The sequence below is a fragment of the Perca flavescens genome, chromosome 4 (assembly GCF_004354835.1).
Source record: "Perca flavescens isolate YP-PL-M2 chromosome 4, PFLA_1.0, whole genome shotgun sequence".
Taxonomy (NCBI): domain Eukaryota; kingdom Metazoa; phylum Chordata; class Actinopteri; order Perciformes; family Percidae; genus Perca; species Perca flavescens.
Genome location: NC_041334.1, coordinates 30,205,686 through 30,227,553, shown reverse-complemented (window position 1 = coordinate 30,227,553; position 21,868 = coordinate 30,205,686). Strand labels below are relative to the sequence as shown.

At 40.6% G+C, this 21,868-nt stretch overlaps 1 protein-coding gene across 1 annotated transcript in view; it reads right to left on the bottom strand.

Annotated features, from left to right (window-relative positions):
- Positions 1 to 21,764, bottom strand: part of chchd6b (coiled-coil-helix-coiled-coil-helix domain containing 6b) — a 72,743-nt gene extending 50,979 nt beyond the window's left edge. Inside the window, exons 1-4 of the mRNA XM_028576974.1 lie at positions 21,382 to 21,764; positions 19,446 to 19,542; positions 19,076 to 19,130; positions 16,423 to 16,579 (exon numbers count right to left, since the gene is read on the bottom strand). Coding sequence (XP_028432775.1) covers positions 16,423 to 16,579; positions 19,076 to 19,130; positions 19,446 to 19,542; positions 21,382 to 21,465 — 393 coding nt within the window. The 5' untranslated portion in view covers positions 21,466 to 21,764. The remainder of the gene's footprint in view (positions 1 to 16,422; positions 16,580 to 19,075; positions 19,131 to 19,445; positions 19,543 to 21,381) is intronic.
- Positions 21,765 to 21,868: the final 104 nt, after the last annotated feature.

Genomic DNA, 21,868 nt, shown 5'->3' with positions numbered 1-21,868 from the left:
GTGTGAATAGAGATGAATAAATATATTAGTTTGTGCTGCAGAGAAGTGTCAGTTCTGTTTCATACGTAAAACATTTGACCGCAGGGCGCAGGGGGGTTGTTGTTCGGACAGACAAGCCCCCACTGCAAAAAATAATCCTAAAGGAAACACTGTACTTGTTAGTTATACAAGCCAGTTTGCCAGATGGATGTTGTGTCATTTTGGCCTCCAACAGTTCCATAACACATCCAATGTGTCCCAATATGCATATGTAACCAAGTAGCTTACTAGTTTGCCAAGGTTGTGGAACAACATATGAAAATCTCCTAATTAATCATTACATTGGTTATCCTGTCGGCACAGGCAGTTAAAATTGTTTTCTACATATTCAAGATGTTGTTGGTCTGAGTCTGGCACATGATCCTCTCTGCATGTCAGCCTTCCATCCACACCCCCTGCCCATTCCACCCATCTGTCTGGTTTCTCTACATTGCCTTGAACTGAGATAAGTTCCTTGATTGTGGGTTCAGAAACCAGTATTTGTAAAACATATATGTTAACACTAACTGACACATGTTGAATTATATCAAGAGAAGAGAAGAGAATAGGTTTTAATCCATAATTTCCTGACTTTGACAGGAAATCCATGCAATAAAAAGTGGGTTGTGGTTGTTTAACTAATTTGTGCATTGACCACTTAGCTGAAAAGCAACAGATGAAAAGTCACTGAGCTTGTACCTCGTATAGGGATAAAGCTCACGACAAGACAGTTGGCGCTTGTATGCCATAGAACGTGCCTTTGGCCTAGCATCGAATGAAAGTGAAGTGAAAGTATTGCTTTCACAAAAAATCCAGAAACCCACCAACACAATGAAAACCAAACAAAATGTTTGAAATCAGTAATAATTAAATGTAGCTAATTTTCAGCTGGCACATTAATATTTAAAAGGTTTATGTTATAAAGATGTAGGTTTATTGTCTATTTCAATAGCTCTTAGTAGGCCAGTCAGAACTGACAACTAGCATCGTACTATCTGTTTTTATGATAATTGATAGTATGAGTCTTGAAGGCAGCCATAAAATACACTTCTATTACCAAATCAAACAATGTTCAGTTCAAGTATATAAAACAGACAAACAGGGCACCGTATTTGGATGTGTCTAGACTTGCCCACTCAAACCAAGTGCTCCCAGTCCAGCATTAGAAACAAAACAGAAAGGGACAGATTAGAGCAGTGGGTGGCTCTAATGTTGCCATGCCTCATAAAAACACCATTCAGTTAAATGAGGTGAACTCACAAAGCTGGTTGCTGCAGAATGCGTGTGTGTGTACGGATACAACCGATGCCATCTGTTTAACCTCCCTGCTCTTTGGTGGCAGGCCCTAAACTGAATGTGTGTGTGTGTGTGTGTGTGTGTGTGTGTGTGTGTGTGTGTGTGTGTGTGTGTGTGTGTGTGTGTGTGTGTGTGAGTGAGTGTGTGCGTGTGTGTGTGTGGACCACCATAGAGTGCTCACAGAAGTGTGGAGGTCCCATTTCCATAGGTGATAGACTTTTGAAGAGGTGAAGCGGCTTGTTGCGATACAGATGCAGACAAACACACACCCAAGCAGTTTGGTGCAGTCCATGGGCCATAACAGACAATGGCATTTCAGGTACACCCACTCATTGTTGTTTTGTGGCTCTGTGCTCCCTGGTGACCAACAGTCAGCAGCCTCAATCTGCACATTAAGAGTCTGGATCAACTGAGCTAGCAAAAACACGACTAGGAAAGTATTCCAAATAGACTAAGGCTCATATATTCCCCAAGATTTTACCAAGATAAAGCTCTTACCATATAGCATTAATGCATTATTAATCAAGTCAATTGCGATCCCTCAGTAAACATAAATAAGACCACAGACTAATTGGCTTGTAGGTGTCTATAAACATCACATATGGATATGCCGTGGATATATTAAACAGCAGGTAACCATAGCAACATTTGTCCCTCATTCCACAATGCCAGTAAAATTACTAGTGAAACTTACACGGATAGTGGACCCAGCAGAGTACTATCATCAAATTATACCTACAGTAGCAATCTTAACAATCCCTCCTCAACCGCCAAAATGACCCTCCATTTTCCTCACGTCATAGTCTAAAGGTGCTGACACACCAAGGAGATTATTGGCCGTTGGACAGTCTGGCGAGGTCAGTGACTCAAATCTGTTTGGTGTGTCCCGTGTAGTCGTCAGTCTGGAGGGCTGTCGGCGTTCATTTTGGCTGACCTGACATGTTCAGTCGGAGGTAGGGCAGTCGGGACTCACCCGGAAATGGCGAGCGGAATGAGTTGACTAAAGTCTCTCAAAATCTGACGAAAATCTTTTAAACTGACCTTTGTTGAGCTGAAATGAAGACAGATTCAGCAACTGCATGGCCTATTTCTCGCTTAAAATGTTTTCAGAAACATGTTTCAGTGAACTATTTTAGTACAATATGAGATCGTATTCTGAATGGCCGCCATGACAGTCTGGCTTTGAATTTCCGGAGAAAACAAACCCATGTGGCACGTTCGTCCAATCAGCTGCCGGTTTTCATTTCTTGGGCAACAATACAGAGTAGCGCCGCCTGCTGCTATGGAGACGTATTACGTTTCTCAAGTCGGTGTCGCCGAGGCAGTTTTTTGGACCTCGGGGACGCGACTGATCATTTCCACTGGCTTTTCTGCCGAGGGTCGGCCGTCTGGTTGGTGTGTAAGCAGCTTAAAACACACATTAAAACCTGCTCTCTTCCTTCCTACTCAAGCAGCCAGTATGCTTCTTCAGCATATCCTCAAATAGTTCTGATCACTTCTGTAACTTTCCAAAACCAATATTACAACATTCACACCCACTTCCTGCCGCAATTGGCCAGCTTTACAGAGACGAGAAAGGAGTCTGTCTCTAAAGATCAGCTTTTTTTTTTAGAAAGATTTTATTATTTCATGACGACAAATGGGAGATAAGGTTGAGCTACATGTTCAATGCATGCCACCAGAACTAGAACGTCCTGCATCTACGAAACTATTTTAAAGGTGAAAAGGGGCAAATCATTTAACAGCATAGTGAAATTAATGTCCCTTCTAAACACGCCGATTTAATGGATCTCAAAATATTTGATTATCTATGCTTAACTGAATCATGTTTGCTGTGGTTGTACCATATGGGTCACCAGATGCACCAGCTTGACAACGCTTCATGCTTGATTTAGACTTGAAACCTCAATGGTCTGCCAACAGTGTGTGCGTGCACGCGTATGTGTGTGCGTGCGTGCACGCGCGTGAGAGTGAAACAGAAAAAACGACTGAAATGTGACAGGATGAGACCTTTTGGTCTCTAACACCACCTCAAGAAACGCTTCCTTGCAAATCAATTATGTAAATACTGAATTATGCAAATGATACATTTGAATAAATCTATGTGTTTGGGGAGAAAAGATTTTGGTGTGGTTTTCTCTCTTCTTGGAGGGAGAGAGAGAGAGAGAGAGAGAGAGAGAGAGAGAGAGAGAGAGAGAGAGAGAGAGAGAGAGAGAGATGAGGAAACAGGGCTAAAATGAGGATTAGGCTTGAGAATGTCACAGGCAGACAGGTTGTGCATTCAAACTCCTGATTTGGCTTTTTAATTAGGGAGAAAGACAGAAATACAGACAGAGAGAAGAAAATAAGAGCTAATTCACTTACAGCTTTCTTTCTGTCACATCTCTATGGGAATAAGTACGGTAAGCACATTCATCATGTGTGCCGGTAATAAATGCCATTGGTACAGCCGAGTGCTGTCGCCCCAGCTCTTGTTTTGGTCGATGCTGATGCTTAGCTAAAACGCCAGAGTGTTTGTGTGGATTTGCCATCAAAGGCACACTGAACGATTTACAGAGTATTCAATAATCTCTAGTGTTTCTGTGTCACTTGAAAAAAGCTGACATGCTTTATTAAAGTACAGAATACATTTTTCATTTCGACATAACCAAAGGTCTGTGGGATACTTCATCAATTACACTAATGAGGTGAATACAGGGAAACACTGATTGCTCATATTACCAAATCATCTCAATATATCGCCTTACGCACAGTATCAAAATATATTGCAATATATTGAATCGTGACCCATGTATCAGATTCTTGCCAATACACAGCCCTATACAGTACTGAAGTAATGTTGTACCTCTGATTAAGGTTGTGAGGCTTCCATCTCAGTCACTGGCAGTTAGTTGTTGGTTAAGTTTTTGCCAGCACTACACCACCAGGTCTCTGCGTCAGGGTTATCAACACAAACTCAAACTGCACAGCCTCTATCAGAATAGGACAGCAGTCCAAAAACATATGCATGAGCATCATCACACTAACACCTGTGGGTGATATGCACACCTGCATGCACCCGCAAAAACACACATGAACTAACACATAAGCATGCACACAGTACAGTAGAAATACCAGAGGCATGAATTGGTTAGTCTAGCTGTTTGCTCATTAAATCTGTGTTCTCATCACATAGTCGGGGGCAGGTTAAATAAATTAACACTTCATCATCAGCCTGGTTTCACACCACAGACTGTCACACAGACAGATAGTAGAAACAGGCTGAAAAAAGTACAGAGGGATAGAAAGATGATGTAGAAAGAGATGTGCCGGGTGAATAAGAGGAATAGGTTTTGTTATGGAGAGAATGAAGGACGTAGGAAATGAGGGAAGAAAAGACAAACAAGGTTAGTAGTGAGGGAGAAAGATAGATAGACAGAGACAGGCATAGAGAAGAAGACAAGAAATTTATTTTAACAACTCTGTATTTTAATCAACTCTGTAAACAACTCTGTAATCTTAGATTTTGTAGAGCTGAATGACCTTTCCAAATAAAAAATTCTCCTGGGAGAAGAAGACAGGGCATATGCTGCTGCCCAATATGTACAAACATGCCACCAAAAAAAAATCCAGAAAGAATCCAGGTACCATTTGTGAATGCACGTTTTTCAGTAAATTATTTTCAATTGCACATATACCAAAGGTACAACAATTATTGTGTCCATCAGCACATTATGTAAGATGAAGCAATACAATATTAGATACAACCAGCAGAAACACAAGGTCTCATAATTAAAGCCTTGATTTACATATAACATATAACTTTGATTGTTTCAACATAAATCCTTATTTCCATATATGAGAACAAGCATCTGGGAAGAATTCCTTTTCCTCTGGACAATAAGTCTTGTCCAGCTGTCTCATTACATCACGACTGCTCTCTGATGGGAGAGGTATTCCACTCCTACACATTTGTCCTTTGAACCAACAGGATTTGTGCTAGGCCCCCACTCTCTTACTGCTCTCCTCCGATCAAAATCTCCTCAGCCGGTGAACGCTCTGCTCATCAGCAATTACCGTCGTTCGAGATGATGGGGGAGTACTGTAAGCGTGTGTGTGTATATGTGCGAGTGAGTGTGTTCATGCACAAAGGGCTTAGCTGCTTTAACATGCAGAAAAGATGTCAAGTCTGTGATTACACTTGCTGATAACAAGTGGTTTAGCCGTGTGTGAATGTGTGTGTCTGAATTGCTGCTGTATTTTACACTGTCAGTTTCTATGAGAAAGAAATTCAGTGTATATCTGTATGTGTGCGTGCATATGTGCAACTTCACAGTATGTCACACTTGCAGACTCAAATGTCATCGTTATGGTGAAGACCCACTCGGCCTCAACATAAACCTCTCTCACTCCGCTGCCATTTCTCAACTTGTTCTTCATCCATTCTTCATTGATCCATCTTTCTCCTCTCTCCCTCTCCTCTGGATTCTTACACCCATTCTCTTCTCCCTCTCCCGCCCTCCGTCTTCGGCTAACAAGCAGGGTTAGCTATCTAGCCGACTGGCTGTCGAAGTGAGACATCTGAATCTATTACTATACCACGCTCAAAGTCTCTTCTCTCCATCTTTCAGCTCCTTTCTCTGAGCTCTCTGGCCTAATGCTTCCATGTGCTTGCTGCACGAGCCGCTGACTGCTACCGTATATTGGTATACAGGATTCTCAGTCCTGTTTAATAGGTGGGTCATGGGAAAAAGAGGGATGAAGTACAAAGCAAAAATAAACATGTTCAATGTGTGCAAAGGTAAAATGCTAGGCTGACTTAAGGCTGACATAGATTGACGTTAGGGGTGGGAGATATTGACAAAAATGAATATCTCGATATTTTTTTTCAATATCTCGATATCGATATTCACACGATATTTTTGAAATCCTCCTAGAAGTTAAAAGAAGCCCTGTTCGGAGGCTATTTTGGTGGTTCTCTTGGGAAAATGTACAAGCAAGATGAAATCATAACAATAAACAAAGGGCTCTGTTCTGTAACATATTGCACACAACCATGTCCTTATTGGAAGCAGTCCTGGAGCTGGGACAGGGCCGGGTCAGACTAGGTTCTGATAGTCCTTCTACTTGGCTGTATAGTCCTTCTGACCGGGATTTATGCTGGGATCAGGAGTTGGATGTGATCTGACTGGCCCAGGTGAGGGAGAGGTGCAGTTCTGTGTGCTTTTTTTGATGTTAGAGTATACATGGTCTAGTGTGTTCTTCCCTCTAGTAACACAATCTGCTGGAGGGGAACAGACTTTAAGGACGCCTTGTTAAAGTCCCCTGTATCCTGTATCCAGGTGATTGCGCTGCAGTTTGTTCACTATGGTTAGCAGTGAACCAAACTTGTGCTAACGTTAGCATCGGGGGCTATGTAGACGGCAGTGTGCTGTTTTCATAGTAAATAAAATGGTCAGTATATTACCAATAGGGCTCCAGGTCAGGTGAGCCGTGCTGGGCAACGATCCTGCAGTTGGTACTCCAGTCATTGTGCACAAAAATGCAGTCCTCCGCTCCGCCTCTGGTCGTGCCGGAGTTATTTTCTCATTCTGCCGGTAGATAGCTAGCTCGGCGTGCTAGCGCCGACAACAACCTGGAGGGCTCGGTCAGGCTATGTCCTCCGGGATGTTATGAGCCGCCTGGAAGGCTCTCGTAACGGCTGTGTTGTATCGTGGTCCTGTATTGATTAGTTCAGTGTAGCTGTACGCACTTGTATAAATATACACAGACAGGAGAGCCGCTGCATAATCGCGCGCCGCCATCTTTGTTGACATGAGTGAACGTCATAACACACAGGTAAGAACTAGTAGCAGCTTACTCTCGTGCGGGACGATCGTGATTTTGTACAAAAAATACAGTCAAACAAACCCCTACAGTATTAAAATCGCTACATATAATTGTTTAGAAGGTTATAGTGTGCGTTCCTTATTCAGCTCTTTTCATGTTTGATTATGAAATATTTGATATCCCAATTTTGCATATCGTCCAGACAACAATTTGGATATTATCGTCTAAACCAGTGGTTCCCAACCTTTTTTCCTTGGCGCCCCCCCTACTCATGTCTAAGAAAAGCTGAGCCCCCCCCTAAACCAAAGTTGAGGTAACTCTCGAGATGAAGCCTTACTTTCATTTTTGATACAGAGCAGTTATCAGCACTGTTACGTTTCTCCGCCATGTTTCATACATAAAATAGTGATGCCGTGGCGGCAGGAAAAACGAGGATACAACAAAATATATAGTTTTCATACAGACTTTTGTATACATTATATATGCTAGTGTATTACCATAATTTGTTTAACGTGCAAATATTTCTTTTTTTACCTCAACCTCAAACCAGATAAAGACTCGCGCCCCCCCTGAGATCTTTGCCGCCCCCCCTGGGGGTGCCCGGACCCCAGGTTGGGAACCACTGGTCTAAACGATATATCGCCCACCTCTACCTGACGTGCACCTCTCGAAAAATGTAACTACACGTCGCAGCTACCCACGTCGCTCGGCCGTGGCTTGGTAGCATTGCATTTCCCCCGACTCATTTCCTGGTTCTCCTTCTCCATAAACAACATGAAATCAAGGAGAGAGTTAACTTTTCCTGCTAAAGATTTCCCACCTTGGTCAGAAAACACAGGGGAGACACTTTGTTTCTCTCACTATGACTCTAAAGTCGGTACTCACTCCGAAGCTAATCGCCGTCACTCTCTCACTTCTCCCTCGCTCTATCACCCTCTCCCCACAACACACACACACGCCGGCTCGACGCACACACCAGCGCACAAGTATAAACATCAGGCCACTTACGTAGGCTACGGCGAAAGCTCTGCGTGGCGCCTCAGCAGAACCATAAAACAGGCTTTACTGTAAATGCTTCCATAAAAATGCAGATTTTAAATTTCTGTGGTGTATTTTTCAACAGATATCCTTTACTTCTTCTTCTTAATTAATCGATTAGTTGTTTGGTCAATAAAATGTCAGAACAATGTGAAAAATGTCAGTGTTTTCCAAAGCCTAAGATGACGTCATCAAATGTCTTGTTTTGTCCACAACTCAAAGATGTTCAGTTTATGGTCGTAAAGGAGTGAAGAAACTAGAAAATATTCACATTTAAGAAGCTCCAATCTGATTTATTTGTTTTTTTCAATAAAAAAAAAAGAAAAATCCCTCAAACCGATTATCAAAATAGTTGCTGAAATGTAATAGTTGACAACTAATCGATTAATCTTTGCGGCTCCAATTAAAATAATTACTGCATGATGAATAGATGTTGAATGGATGCACAATGTTAAAGGGTGGCCATCTTATTGTGTTGCTACTGTGTGATTTGTATTGCTTTGTAATCTGCTCAACAATGATGTGTTATCATCTGCTGAAAAACAACAATTTCATGGTTCTATTTTAGATACATGTTGCAATCATGGGTTGAGGGGTGAAAGAAAATCCATCCAGAGATGATTTTGGCATTGGCTGAATACAGCTAAACCAACATGTCCATCTGGTGCTAGAAAGCAAACACTCAAAGCAGCTGAAGTGATACGAATTGACAGATTGATGTAACCACAGGCTAGTTCAGTGAGGAGGGATGAGACGGTGGGTAGCAACAGTTGATTTGCCTTTAAATCATAAGATTGTTATGTGTGATGAAGTATTTAAACATGCCAAAGATGAAATAATACCTAGGAGTGCCTGCACTACATGTAATATTGTGAGATAAAGAAAACATGTTTGAAGAAATCAAATTAAAGTAAGGGTATTACCTGAAACAACAGTACACAGATCTATTGTAGATAATTATATTTTGTGATCGTATACAAATGCCTTGAGAAAGCGTGGGGGGGCTGCTAGCGAGAACATCTTGTAACTGAAAGGTTGCATCTTGAGTGCAAAACACAATTTCCACCCTTGTCAAGTGTCATATCCTTGTGTTTCTACACAGCAGCAGGGCAACACTGTTAACATGTGTGGCATAATCCGCTGTGGTCTGAGTGTTTGTCATCTCAGGTCTGACTTTAATGAATGTTGGGCTTTTCACGCTGGTTTTCATCATCTTTCTTTTGGACAGTGTCAAATGCTTCGCTCTGAGTCATCTCACACACACACGTACGCACACGCACGCACACGCACACACACACACACACACGACATCTGAGGGGTTGAAAAGAGAAAGATAAAAAAAAAAAAAAGATGGGAGACAGAGGAGGAAGAATAAATGCTGGGAGAACATGTTGCCCAGGAGCACGTGTTGCTGTGCAGAGCACGCATCCATCCTGCTTTTTAACCCCCTGGCAAACATGCTTCAACAATGCCATCTACTGACTATTTACGAGATTACATCCTGTTTCCTCGTCGTCACAAACCTCCCTCATTCAAGAACAAGACATACCAACCACTTACTCAAAAAATATGCAGCCACAGGTAATATGTTGTAAAATGTGATGCGGTGAAAGCGAACTGGGTGGGTCTGACTACACTGCAAGGAAATTCAAAGAAATGAAATGATACCATAGAACTTCACATTCCTACTATATAAGCACAGCCTGACATTTACCAATATACATGATGTGAAAAAAAACAACTACCTCATTTGCTGTTTAACTGCCTACACAACAACTTGGCTAGGTTTTTAAAGGAAGGAGGAGGTGTGAGAACAGGGACATCAGGAGTGACCAAATGGGCACATCACATCTTATCACACATTTCAGCTCAAACTGTGTAACGGACTAAATTCTCACATTAAGATATCATTATTTAGAGTTTAATAGAGGATGTCAATTTCTTTTTACAAAAATGCATGAATCAAATCTTAGATAAATTGATTTAGCTGTTTGTTTCATTTCTTGTGTGAAATTTTGATCAGGTGGAAAATATGGCAGAGTGAAAAGCAGTGTCGACCCATTGTTTAAAAATATGTTACTTAGATGACACGTTTGTGGGAGTCAAGGAAATGTCCCTCCTGGGTTTAAATACACTGAAGAAGAAGAAGAACAAGGACCAAGTTGGTATGACGCATGAAGAGTAACCTATTTTCCACACTTGAAAATTGATTTGATTAATTTGAAAATTGCCTTCAGGTTTAATAAACTTCTAGATTGAGTAGAATAAAATGGGGGTGAGGGGAATTAAGGTGACTTCAACTGATTCAGAGATATTCAAAATCCAAATATGAATGTAACACTAAAGCATGCATATCAACTAGAGTACAAAACAAACTTTTAATAAGATTCTTTTTAATTATCTGATAATGTTTACTCGTTCTTTCTAGTTTTGTCATTTAAATTTCTCCACATTTCTAATACTGGTATGAATTAAAACTTTACCCTCTAATGACGTTGTCCATCACTGGTTTTTCATTGGAGACAGCAGATAAAAGCTACAGCTTTTAATATACAGGACTGAAAGCAAATCAACTGATGTTATAAACATTCACCCGCAACCCCCAAACAGGCCTATTCTTCTCACCTAACTGGGAAGCTTCTGAAATTCAATAGCTTAAAGCAGCTGCTTGTTATTATCTATGTGTGTGAATGTGCGTGAAATGCTAGGCACTGAATGCCTGTGCATACTAATAGCATTTGCAGTACGAATGACACCTCTGAGGGGAAGAGAATAGTCGGGGGAAGAAAACAAACAGGAGGTGCTAATGAAAGAAAGGAGAGGTGAACAGACGAGGTGTTAATGTAACTTGTCGTCTCTTCTTTGTCGTCACTCAAGGTGTAACGTGTTAAGGCCTAAATGTAGTCTCAGAACAACGTAGGACGGCAGGTTAGAAAGCCAGGTAGTTTACACTTTTTTTAAACAGCACTTTTGTGCATGGGCTGAAAAGCTGGATGTCATCGCGGCATAAAGACAACGTGGAGCTGAAGTAGCAGTTGGCACATGAAATTAACAAACAAGGTACAGAAAATAAAATTTTGAGGAACACATAGATTGCCACATTTCCTGGTGTGTTTAATATCAGCTGTGCAAAATTAATTAAAACTGTGGAGTAAAGGTGTAGAGATGTAGGGATATTCAGCAACTAAACTTAGCACAAAAAGTAAGGAAATTTGTGTTTGGTAGATTATTTCTCTGTGGTAACAATGCTTTTTGGTAATAAATCTTATACCGTTGGAAAGCCTGTTAAGTTCCCTTTCAAATGGTGCCCCATTTGTAAGGAACATGCATTTGTGGGATGAGCAGCAGCGCTGAGTAGATGGGTTACACCCATGAAAAATTTGCCAAATTTTCTCTGCCATTACCAAACAGGTTATTTTGCTGTTGCTATTGACACTTGTTTTGAGCTTCTGGTACCCCCAGGTGCCGAGAGATATAGAGATGAGATTCTGCAACCAGTGGCAATCCCATATCTCCACAGTCTGGGACCAAACTCTATCCTCTAAGATGACAACGCTCGCCCCCCACAGGACGGGGTTTATCAGAGACCACCTCCAGAATGTGGGAGTGGAGAGGATGGACTGGCCTGCCAGCAGTCCTGACCTCAGCCCCATTGAACACTTGTGGGATCAGTTTGGGCGTACTGTTCGTGCCAGAGTGACCAACACAACCACGTTGGCTGACTTGCGACAAATGCTAGTTGAAGAATGGGATGCTATCCCACATCAGCGTGTGACCAGGCTGGTGACCAGCATGAGGAGGAGTTGCCAGGGTGTTGTGGCTGTGTATGGTTCTTCTACACGCTACTGAGGCTCCTGTTTGTCAAATGAATAAATTGTTTAATTGCCAATACGTCTTGTTTCTTCAAACTTCAATCATCCAATCCACAAAACACCAAACAATTCAATGGCAGAATAACCTATTTGGCATTGGCAGAGAAGATTTGGCAAATTTTTCATGGGCGCAACCCACATACTCAGCGCTGCTGCTCATCCCACAAATGCATGTTCCTTACAAATGGGGCATCATTTGAAAGGGAACTAAACAGGCTGTCCAACGGTATAAGATTTATTGCCAAAAAGCATTGTTACCACAAGGAAATAATCTACCAAACACAAATTTCCTTACAAAGTGCTAAGTTTATTAGCGTTATTCAGTCCTTGCCAGTGTTGCCAGAACTTGATCCTGATTTCAGTGGCACTTTTTTTTCTCTGAGACCACAACACTCCTCCATCAACATCATTGTAAATGCAGAGATGAGTGGTGCGGATTAGTAATAAACACAGACAGTGCGGCAAGTAAGAATGAGAGGACTGTAGAGAAAAGAGTTTGAGGCTCTCCTCAAAAAAAAAACTGCACACTTGGCCAATCTTTGTGGAACATCAAAAAAGCAGCTTTTAACTGCTTTCAGTCTTTCCAAACACCTAGAAGAGCAATGGTACACATTGGCACTCTTTGTGTAGACTTCAATGAGCTACAGGTAGGCGTTACTACACTACAGGAAAAAACATGAAGGAATTAACACTATCAGATGCTACAAAAGGAAAATGAATGTTGTACCAAACAGAAATGTAAATACCACAGTATAAAAGAAGCTTAAAAATATAATATGCAAGATGCTAAAAGAATATAGTATTGACTGAACTGTGGATAAACCTTGCAAGCAGATATCTCCTACAACAGACACAAACAATTCTCTGATGTAAATGAACACAGACCCTGTTTAATGGACAGGTATGCACAGACACAGATATACAGTATACAGTATATACACACACAACTAGTCCCAGCGGTGGCGGTTGGCGCTGAGACTGGAGTAAATGGCTAATGTGAGTGTTTGTGACAGGCAGCCTGAGGCAGTGTGGGGGAACAGCTCAGCTCTCTGACAGGTGCTGCCTCCACACCTCCCTCAACCCAACACTAACTAACACATAGCCCGCTTGCTGGGGAGCCAGGAGTGCACGTAAGGAAATAGACTGGGGGGTGCTCGCTATATGTGTTTCTGTATTGTGATAGCGTCACAGCAGTGTGTGTGTGTGTGTGTGTGTGTGTGTGTGTGTGTGTGTGTGTGTGTGTGTGTGTGTGTGTGTGTGTGTCCTCCTGTGGGAAATAAGGCAGCCTCCAAACTACTCAAAGTGGAGCGTTTTACTGTGAAATGGGGAGAGAGAGAGAGGGGTGGACAGACTTTTTCTTCAAGGGATCCAGCTGTGTTGTTGCCGGTGGATGCAAGGTTGATGGAAATGCAAAGAGGAGCCCACCTGCTAGGCAGAGATATTTGAAGGCGACAGATCTCTCAGATTCCCAGGTACTTTCAATCTACTCAAAAGCTGAAGCAATCCAATAAACATATAGTACAGCTTTCATTTTGATCTTGGGGATGAATTTTGCTGGATTGCGGCGCTTGAGGTGAGTTTGTTAAGTATGTGTTTTATTTCATTTTAGACATTGGAGAAATCAAGCTAGGAACAATGAATGTGTTAAGACAGTTGAGCCAAAAAAAAAGTGAGAGTCAGAGGTGAGACCGAACCCAGACAGGTGAGAAAGAGGAAAAGGTAGGAAGGGAGAGGCAATGATGGCACATAAACACTCAAAGTTACATGCTGTCTAGGCTGTCTATCAACAAAATCAAAAATCAAAAAACTCCCCTTCTTTTCAATTAAACATACAGATAAAATTATGCTTTGCACCTATTATACACCCAGCTAAACTCCAAGCATCCTTTCAAACACAAGAAACCTTCGATCAAAGCGTTGACAAAAAGACGCTCAAACCTGTCAAACACACCCTTCCGAAATAAACCTTTAAGGTGTACTTCTGTGCACTCAAACATACATCTGCTCACAGAGACACTGACAGGCTGTATTGACTTGTCAATTCAGAAAAAGTAGAAAACAAAGCTGTTAGGTAAGTGTTCAGTTTCACATTGCTATGCAACATCATTAAATTTGGAGCCCATATCAGTGTAAGCTAAGCCAGCGGCTTCATTCAGTGTTCATTACAGCTGGCTGGCACACCGAAAAGACACTGCAGGACAAATCAATTGGAGAGGAAAGAGAGACAGACTGGGCTGTAGGAAATCCACAGGGTTTAATATTAGCAAAGCAAGTAAAAAAAAAAACAGGGAGGGAATAGAAAAATGTATGATCGGCAATAGATCACTGTTTATCAGTAACATTAAAAACCGAGTTGACAAACACAATTAGCAATAACCTTTCTTGCGCTCTCACGCACTGCTTTGCAGTGACAAAGCAGAGCTATCACAGAAAGCACATGCAAACAACAATCAATGCAATCGCTTTATCTAAATGCATACACAAAACGCATGATAACTTTCTTGTTTACATGGCGTTTTAGAAAGCAGGCTGCTGCTGGAAGGCAGGGGTTAATCAGATTACAGAAGTGCATGTGAACCCTGTGACTGTGATGGGAATACGTGTTAGCATTCATAGTAGAAGACAACATTGTTCATATTCTTGTTTCCCTTCTATATTGAATACTGTTATTATTAATATAGCCTGTTAAAATGGATGATCATACTTGTACCCCAACAAGCAAGAAGGACCATCAGGGATTTCCCTGCTCTGATAAAGTACAGATACTGTACATCTCTGCCATCACATGTTGCTCCCACACCACATACATTATCTATTCAGTGCAGAGATTCAAGGGTAGTCGTAAACAAAAGTACTGTAACAGCTGTGAAAACTCAGCATCTTAAGATGCTGAATTAATATATCTTAATTTTAGAGAAAATGGACAAAGGAAACACATTAGTGATAGAAAAATACTGCATTTATTGAAAAGCGCAACAATGTGACACTGAACAAGAGGCCTCTCGACTTCAGGGTTACTAACAATTAAAAACTAAAATATTTGATAGCCTGCTTTTACAAAATGGGTTTGGTTTGGCCTCTGCAATATAGAAATCAGGGTTGTAGATGTACATCCTAATAATATAATAATTCACCAGTGCCTCAGTGCAGACGTGCCATTCAAAGTCTAAACAGTAGAGGGTGCTGTTGACTTATACAAAGAGTTTCTAGAGAAAAGGAAAACTACTACTGCTAAATAATACAAAAATGTACATGGTAAAATGTTTTTAGAACATTGCTTCTGGGCCTTGACAGATACAATTCAGTATTTAAATACATATATAATGGAAAATCTGAAAATTAAAATTTGCTTACCTATTTCACCCCTTCATTTTAGTAAGTTTAAGAACTCAACCAGCCCAAGTTAACAAACCACTGACATAAGCTGATAAGAAAGTAGGGGAAATTATAGATCAATTGAGAGGGATGGGAAATTATATTGCAAGCCATTATCTTATTGTTTCATTATTAAAATGTGTGGTATAGTTACAAAAGAAATGAATTACTCCAAATATAGGCCGTTTAAAACATGGCAACCGTATTGTCAATTTCGGCAACCAAAAGCTGATGCCTGGTTGCCAAGCCGGCAACCACTTTAAAAAGTTAGCGTTGAGCCATGCTAACTTAACGTTACTTCCTCATAACACGGCCAAAGTTCACTATCGCTGCCACCATGTTATATTCTGGTCTTTAACACTCATGAAGACTCCAGAATATCAGTTAAGTCACCAATTAGGCAATAGTTTATTTAACATTCTTCTGGCAAACATACAAGTGGGCTCACACACATGGCTACTCTGATACCTCTAGGTGCAACCTAAAACGGTCCGTGCTGCAATACATATACCACAAACAATTCCTATTGTTACACAACTGATTGAACCGCGCTTATAGTTCGATGAAGTTGTAGGGAAAAAAAGTACTGGGAACCAAGCAATCAGCCCTTTCAGAACAGGCACACGCTCCAAACGGGCACTGCACTAGTTTCCTTAAATTGTGATGCCAAGTTTTAGCCTAATAATGCATTATTATCTTACCAAGAGAGGTCAAGTGAAACCCAGTACATTAAGTTGTAGATTAAATGTTCACATTTTTGTTAAAAAAAATTATCAAATGAGCAGGGGATGGGTGCCTTTGTCACCTGAGGCTTACAAGACAAGGGAAAGGACAAAAGTCAATAATTGTTGTTTTCATAAATTTAAATGAATACATGTGAAAGGAACATCTTGGTGAAGATGTTTTGACAAAGTGTAAATTAATCAATAGTCTTGAGGGATATTCAGTACAATAAAGTAAAACTATCAGTCCCACTAGTGGAAAGCCCAGACCTAGACCTGAAGGCATTACTCACCAGTATCTTGGCCTTTTGTTGCTCTTCATGGGCCTTTCCTTTCTCGATGAGGAGGGCCGGGGTCAGCTCATCCAGGCCTGAGGTTGCTCCTGTCTCTCTCTCCTTCTGGGCCAATCTGGCCAACTGCTCCTGCACCAGGGCCTGTTGATGCTCAAAGCTAGAGTAAGGGAAGATAAGAACTGTTTTAACCTTTATACTGTATATTCAGGGAATGCATGCTAAACATTCAGGTTCTTGTTCACAAAGAAAGCTAACCAGTGAGGTCAGAGATATATTGGTTTCTGTTGATCATCACAAATACCAATATTTTGGGGATGAAGCATTTCAAAAGCCAATAAGACAAAAACAAACAAAGGCAGAGTGGAAAATGCCTAAAACAACATTTAGACTGAAGTGTGATTTATGCTTCTGCATTAAATCTACGCTGGACCCTACGCCGTAGCCTGACGTGCACCTCTCGAAAAATGTAACTACACATGGCTTGGTAGCGTTACATTTCCTCCTATTCATTTCCTGGTTCTCCTTCTCCATAAACAACATGAAATCAAGGAGAGGGTTAACTTTTACTGCTACAGATTTACCACCGTGGTTAGAAAGCACAGAGGAGACACTTTGTTTCTCTCACTATGACTCTAGAGTCACTACTTGCTCTGAAGCTAATCACCGTCACTCTCTTACTCGCTCTACCACACATTCCCCACGCGCGCACACATATGCCGACCCCGCTATGCTCTTGAAGAGATGGAAGCACACACCAACGCAGAAGTATAAACTTCAGGCCACTTACGTAGGCTACAGCGAAAGCTCTGCGTGGAGCCTCCGCAGGACCATAAATCACGCTTAAGACATTAGGTTTCAACCTGGACCCTAGTGTGTAAGTGACTGATAGGAAAATGGTCCAGTATTAAGCGTGAATGCTATAACCAGCAGCCACACACAGGCTGCAATGTAAACCTATGCTATGGGGCAAATGTGCTTTGTCAATTTGGTCCACTAAAGTGTTTTTCAATTTAAAAAAAGGAATACTTTTAGCGTGTATAGAGCAAACATATTTTCACATGTAAATCCGTAAACTATGTGTTTATTTCAACCACAACTAGAGTTGATAGTTGGGGGAAAAAAAAACGGCTTTTCATAGTTTTATTTTGTTTCTGTCGACTTGGAATGAAGTGTATTTTACGATCCTAAAATTACTATTTATTTACATGGAGTCTGGTTGCTTTAGCGAACGCAATTTTTACGGATGTTTTAATGTTTAAAGAAAGGATCTTACTCTTTAACAGAAAGGTCGACCTCCTTAGAAATCCTTTCCATAATGTTGCAGACCCTTAGAATGTTGATCTGAGCCGGTCAGTGGCAAAACAAGCACTTTTGTGAAGGTAAATACAAGCTGCACAATTGACCTTAACATCTTGCTGGACCAATGTCAAAGATTGTTGTTCCCATCAGTCACTTAGACACAAAAACATAGTAAAATAGGATCCAGGTTAAAAAAAAAACAGTAGTTACCCTTTAATATATAATTCCAACCTAGGGCTGGACAGTAGGCCTATGTCGTTTTTTGTAATCATTGCGATATCAACTTGCGTAATAAGCACATCACGAAAGACTCTCAGAGGTTGTTTGTGTTAGTTGAAAGAGAATATCAGTAGAGAACTGCACTTTAAATGTAATGGTTATTCAGTTTTAGTGCTGCCTTTTATTTTCACTTTAATGTTCAATTTGTTCAATGAAATAATGTTGGAAACGAGTTTATTTATCGCAAGTAATATCATCGCAATATTCAACGTTATTATCACATATTTTTCTCAGATCGTGCAGCCCTATTTCAACCTCTCATATAATGCAATCCAATCTAGCAACACCATGAAATAAAGTCTTAGAAATGACCATAGACATACTGTCACATAATCTCAACAACATCTATATCAATAATATCAGTTTCAAAATGTATTGCGGGGCTATTGTATTTGGTTTCCTGAAACACTAGTACCTCACACAACTAATATTCTATATATATATATATATATATATATATATATATATATATATATATATATATATATATATATATATATATATATATACACACATCAATAAGAACTGATTACATTACAGAGGTGTGGCACAAAAACACTGATCAAAATATAATATATACTGTATATTATGTCTAACAAATTTCCAGGAAACAGCATTATAGTGACAGTGGGTAAGAATTGTTGGACTTGCTGACATGTAAATACTGTATATAGAGGATCAGGATAGCATATGAGAATTCCAGCAACATAGCAACATGCCTGCTATACAGTGAGAGTAAATCAGCACGGGCAGTGTTGACAGGTCACTTGGCATGTGTATGTTCTCCATAAACATTGCACATTAGCATCAAGTGTCTGCTACTTTAAACATCTGTCACCTCCACTGGCCATTAGCTGCCTGTGTGGTGTCAACACAGAGGGCTCAACTTAAACATATGACAATATACGTTAGGCTCAAACATTCTGCAACAGTTGTGATAATCAATTGGCATCTCAGGGAGGCATACAATTTTAAGTTAGCCATATTTAGTTACTTACAGAGTTATAGCAGGTCCTTCACCAGATGTGGCTGGATAACAATAAAAACAGACAGTGACCTTAACATTAGCACCTACCTTTTGCGGATTTCTTCCTGTATTTCTGTAGTGGTAGGTCCTGTTGGTTTTGGAGCTAAAAATCAAATGAAAATCAATACCATTGGCAATTACTAAATGGATCAGTTGGCAGATACAGTATAAGCCCCCACCCCCCACAAACCAGTTTCTAATGCAGTTATTACAGTAACATTTATTTGAACAACACATTGGGAAAGCTCAGCTCTAATAAATGTGAGTGAATAACTGACACTATATTATGTCCTTCCTATAATGAACAATCTGAATAAGTCACACAGCACTAAAATTGACCTTTATTCTGATGCGGTTTTCATCAGTCACTGTACCAATGAGAGCTATAAGAAGGGAAAGGTCTTTGACTGGGACTTACTTGTTGGTTGGTGGTGATCATCTGGCGGAGACGATGGTGGCTTGGCGCTGTCAGACCCATGAGATTCCTTTATCCGCCGAAGCACATCCTCTGAGAGCTGGACAGGAATGTTATAAATAACAAATGTGCACGTGTGTGTGTGTGTGTGTGTATATATACACAGATGTGTGTCTTGGAAAGCAGCAGATTAAAGGTTCACAGGTTAGAGTCCATCCTGACCTAGACCCAGCCTGCTGAAATGCCCTTGACAAGATCACTTGCTATACCAGCTCGAGATGTGCTTCTGTACAGCTGTGCCTGACCTTTCCCACCCTAATGAATAGTAAAACAAAGAGTAGCTATATCTGTCTACATGGCATGAAAACGTTATCAATTTACTCTCCTACTGTAAGGTTACAATTTGGTTCACAGAAAAGTGTCTGTTTTGTAACGTTTGCCGTCACTAAATCTTTACTTGTAACGTTGAAAGTACAGTAACGTAACTGTTTATTCAGCTAACGCTAACTCCTGGCTCTGAATGTGATGACAAAGCAAATCTAGTGTTAGCAACACTGTAATCTAGCTGGGTGTTAGTTGGCTTTTACTGGACGATGTAGACATTACCGTGGTAAAGTTGGTTTTATATTGTATGTTGGATATTCAACACATTCGAAAAATCTATTATGCAGCTTGATCTTTTGACCTATTTATGTCAAACCACTTTTGGTGAACTCAGCTAACTCCCCTACACATTGCACAAAGCTTCTTTTCCCAAAAAAAACATCCTTTGATTTTATAAATATTTTTTGATTGTAAAAAAAAAAAATGCTATAAATCTATTATGTGTGTGTGTGTGTGTGTGTGTCAGTCGTGTGGGGATCTGAGCTGCAGTCCCGCCTGCTGCAGATAGCCGACAGTATTGAAACAGCAGAAGCTTTCAGCGACAGTTTAAAAAAACTAAATTACAGCTTATATTGTTGTTAAAATGTATACTGGTTGGAAGGACAGTCTGAAATCTCTTTCGCTGTAAGTTTTCTTGGTAAATGTGAGATGTTCGAGTCACACACGAAGAAACAAGGAAATTAATTTGGCTATGTACGTGTTACGTCAACCTGTTCTCACTTCCACTTGGTCAGTGGCTCTCGGAGTCACATACTGATACAAAGTCTGGCACGTGGGACTGCTGGGATTGGTTGAAGTCGCGGGAAACTCCGTTTATTGGACAAGAGTAAAAAATATTTTTTTAAATTAAAGGATTTTTTCTTTTGAAAAAAGAAGCTTTGTGCAATGTGTAGGGGAGTTAGCAGAGTTCACCAAAAGTGGTTTGACATGAATAGGTCAAAAGGGCAAGCTGCATAATAGATTTATAGCATTTGTTTTACATAAAAAAAATATTCTTAAAATTAGAGGATTTTTTTTTAAATAAACTTTGTGCGATGTGTAGGGGAGTTAGCGGAGTTCACCAAAAGTGGTTTGACATGAATAGGTCAAAAGGGCAAGCTGCATAAATAGATTTTTCTAATGTGGCGAATATCCAACGTCCAATATAAAACCAACGTTACCACGGTGTGGACATTTTGCCAGCAAGTTAACGTTGTAACGTACTGCGTTATGGCTGCGTAAATGTCCTCTACAATGACATTTTACGACTAGCAAACGTCGCCGTAATATATCACGTAAGGGTAACGTTAACTTAGTTTACGAACCTAAAACAGCGAGTAACGGTAACGGTAGAGAGGGTATGACCGGGTTCATTTGAGGACATGGCACCTCAGCCTTTCAGTGCACCTTGAAAAAGCCCATAGATATAAACAGGAGTGTTTATATCTATGGAAAAAGCCTAGCTACTAGCTAACCGTTATTAGCTTTAGTTAGTCGTTATGCCAAATAACACAAGTCAAACCTAGCCTCTAAATTTTAACAAGAACAGGAAACATGATGTTAACGTTAGTCCTACCTTTACTCCTTCAATTACTGTGACCTTCTCGTTCTCGTCCAGTCCGAATGACACTTTCTTAGACGTGCTGCCATTACCTCCCATTCTGACCAGCTGTCGGTTGGCACCGAATTAGAAAAAATAATAAAAACTGTGTAGAGACATAAATGAGAGAGCGGCAGGAGTCGCCGCCACAGCGCCCGGAGGTAAAACGCTCCAATAAAAGGTCAAACTGGCGCTACAGTATCCTCTGAGCTCATTGGTTGAATAAAAATGAAATACGGACTCACTGGTTGCGTATCTAAAGTAAAGGTTGATGGGAATTGTAGTTAAAACAGCGGCCTGCCTAATGTGAAGCGTTTAAAGACAAACACAACAAACTGTCGTGTCGTAATCACAGGAGAAACTAAATGAAATGGGGAAAAAAAGCCCTTTCCCAGAGTGTAGTTACCAAAAGAAACCACAAAGTGGAGTACTATCCTGAATTTGAATGCACTGCCATACCTAA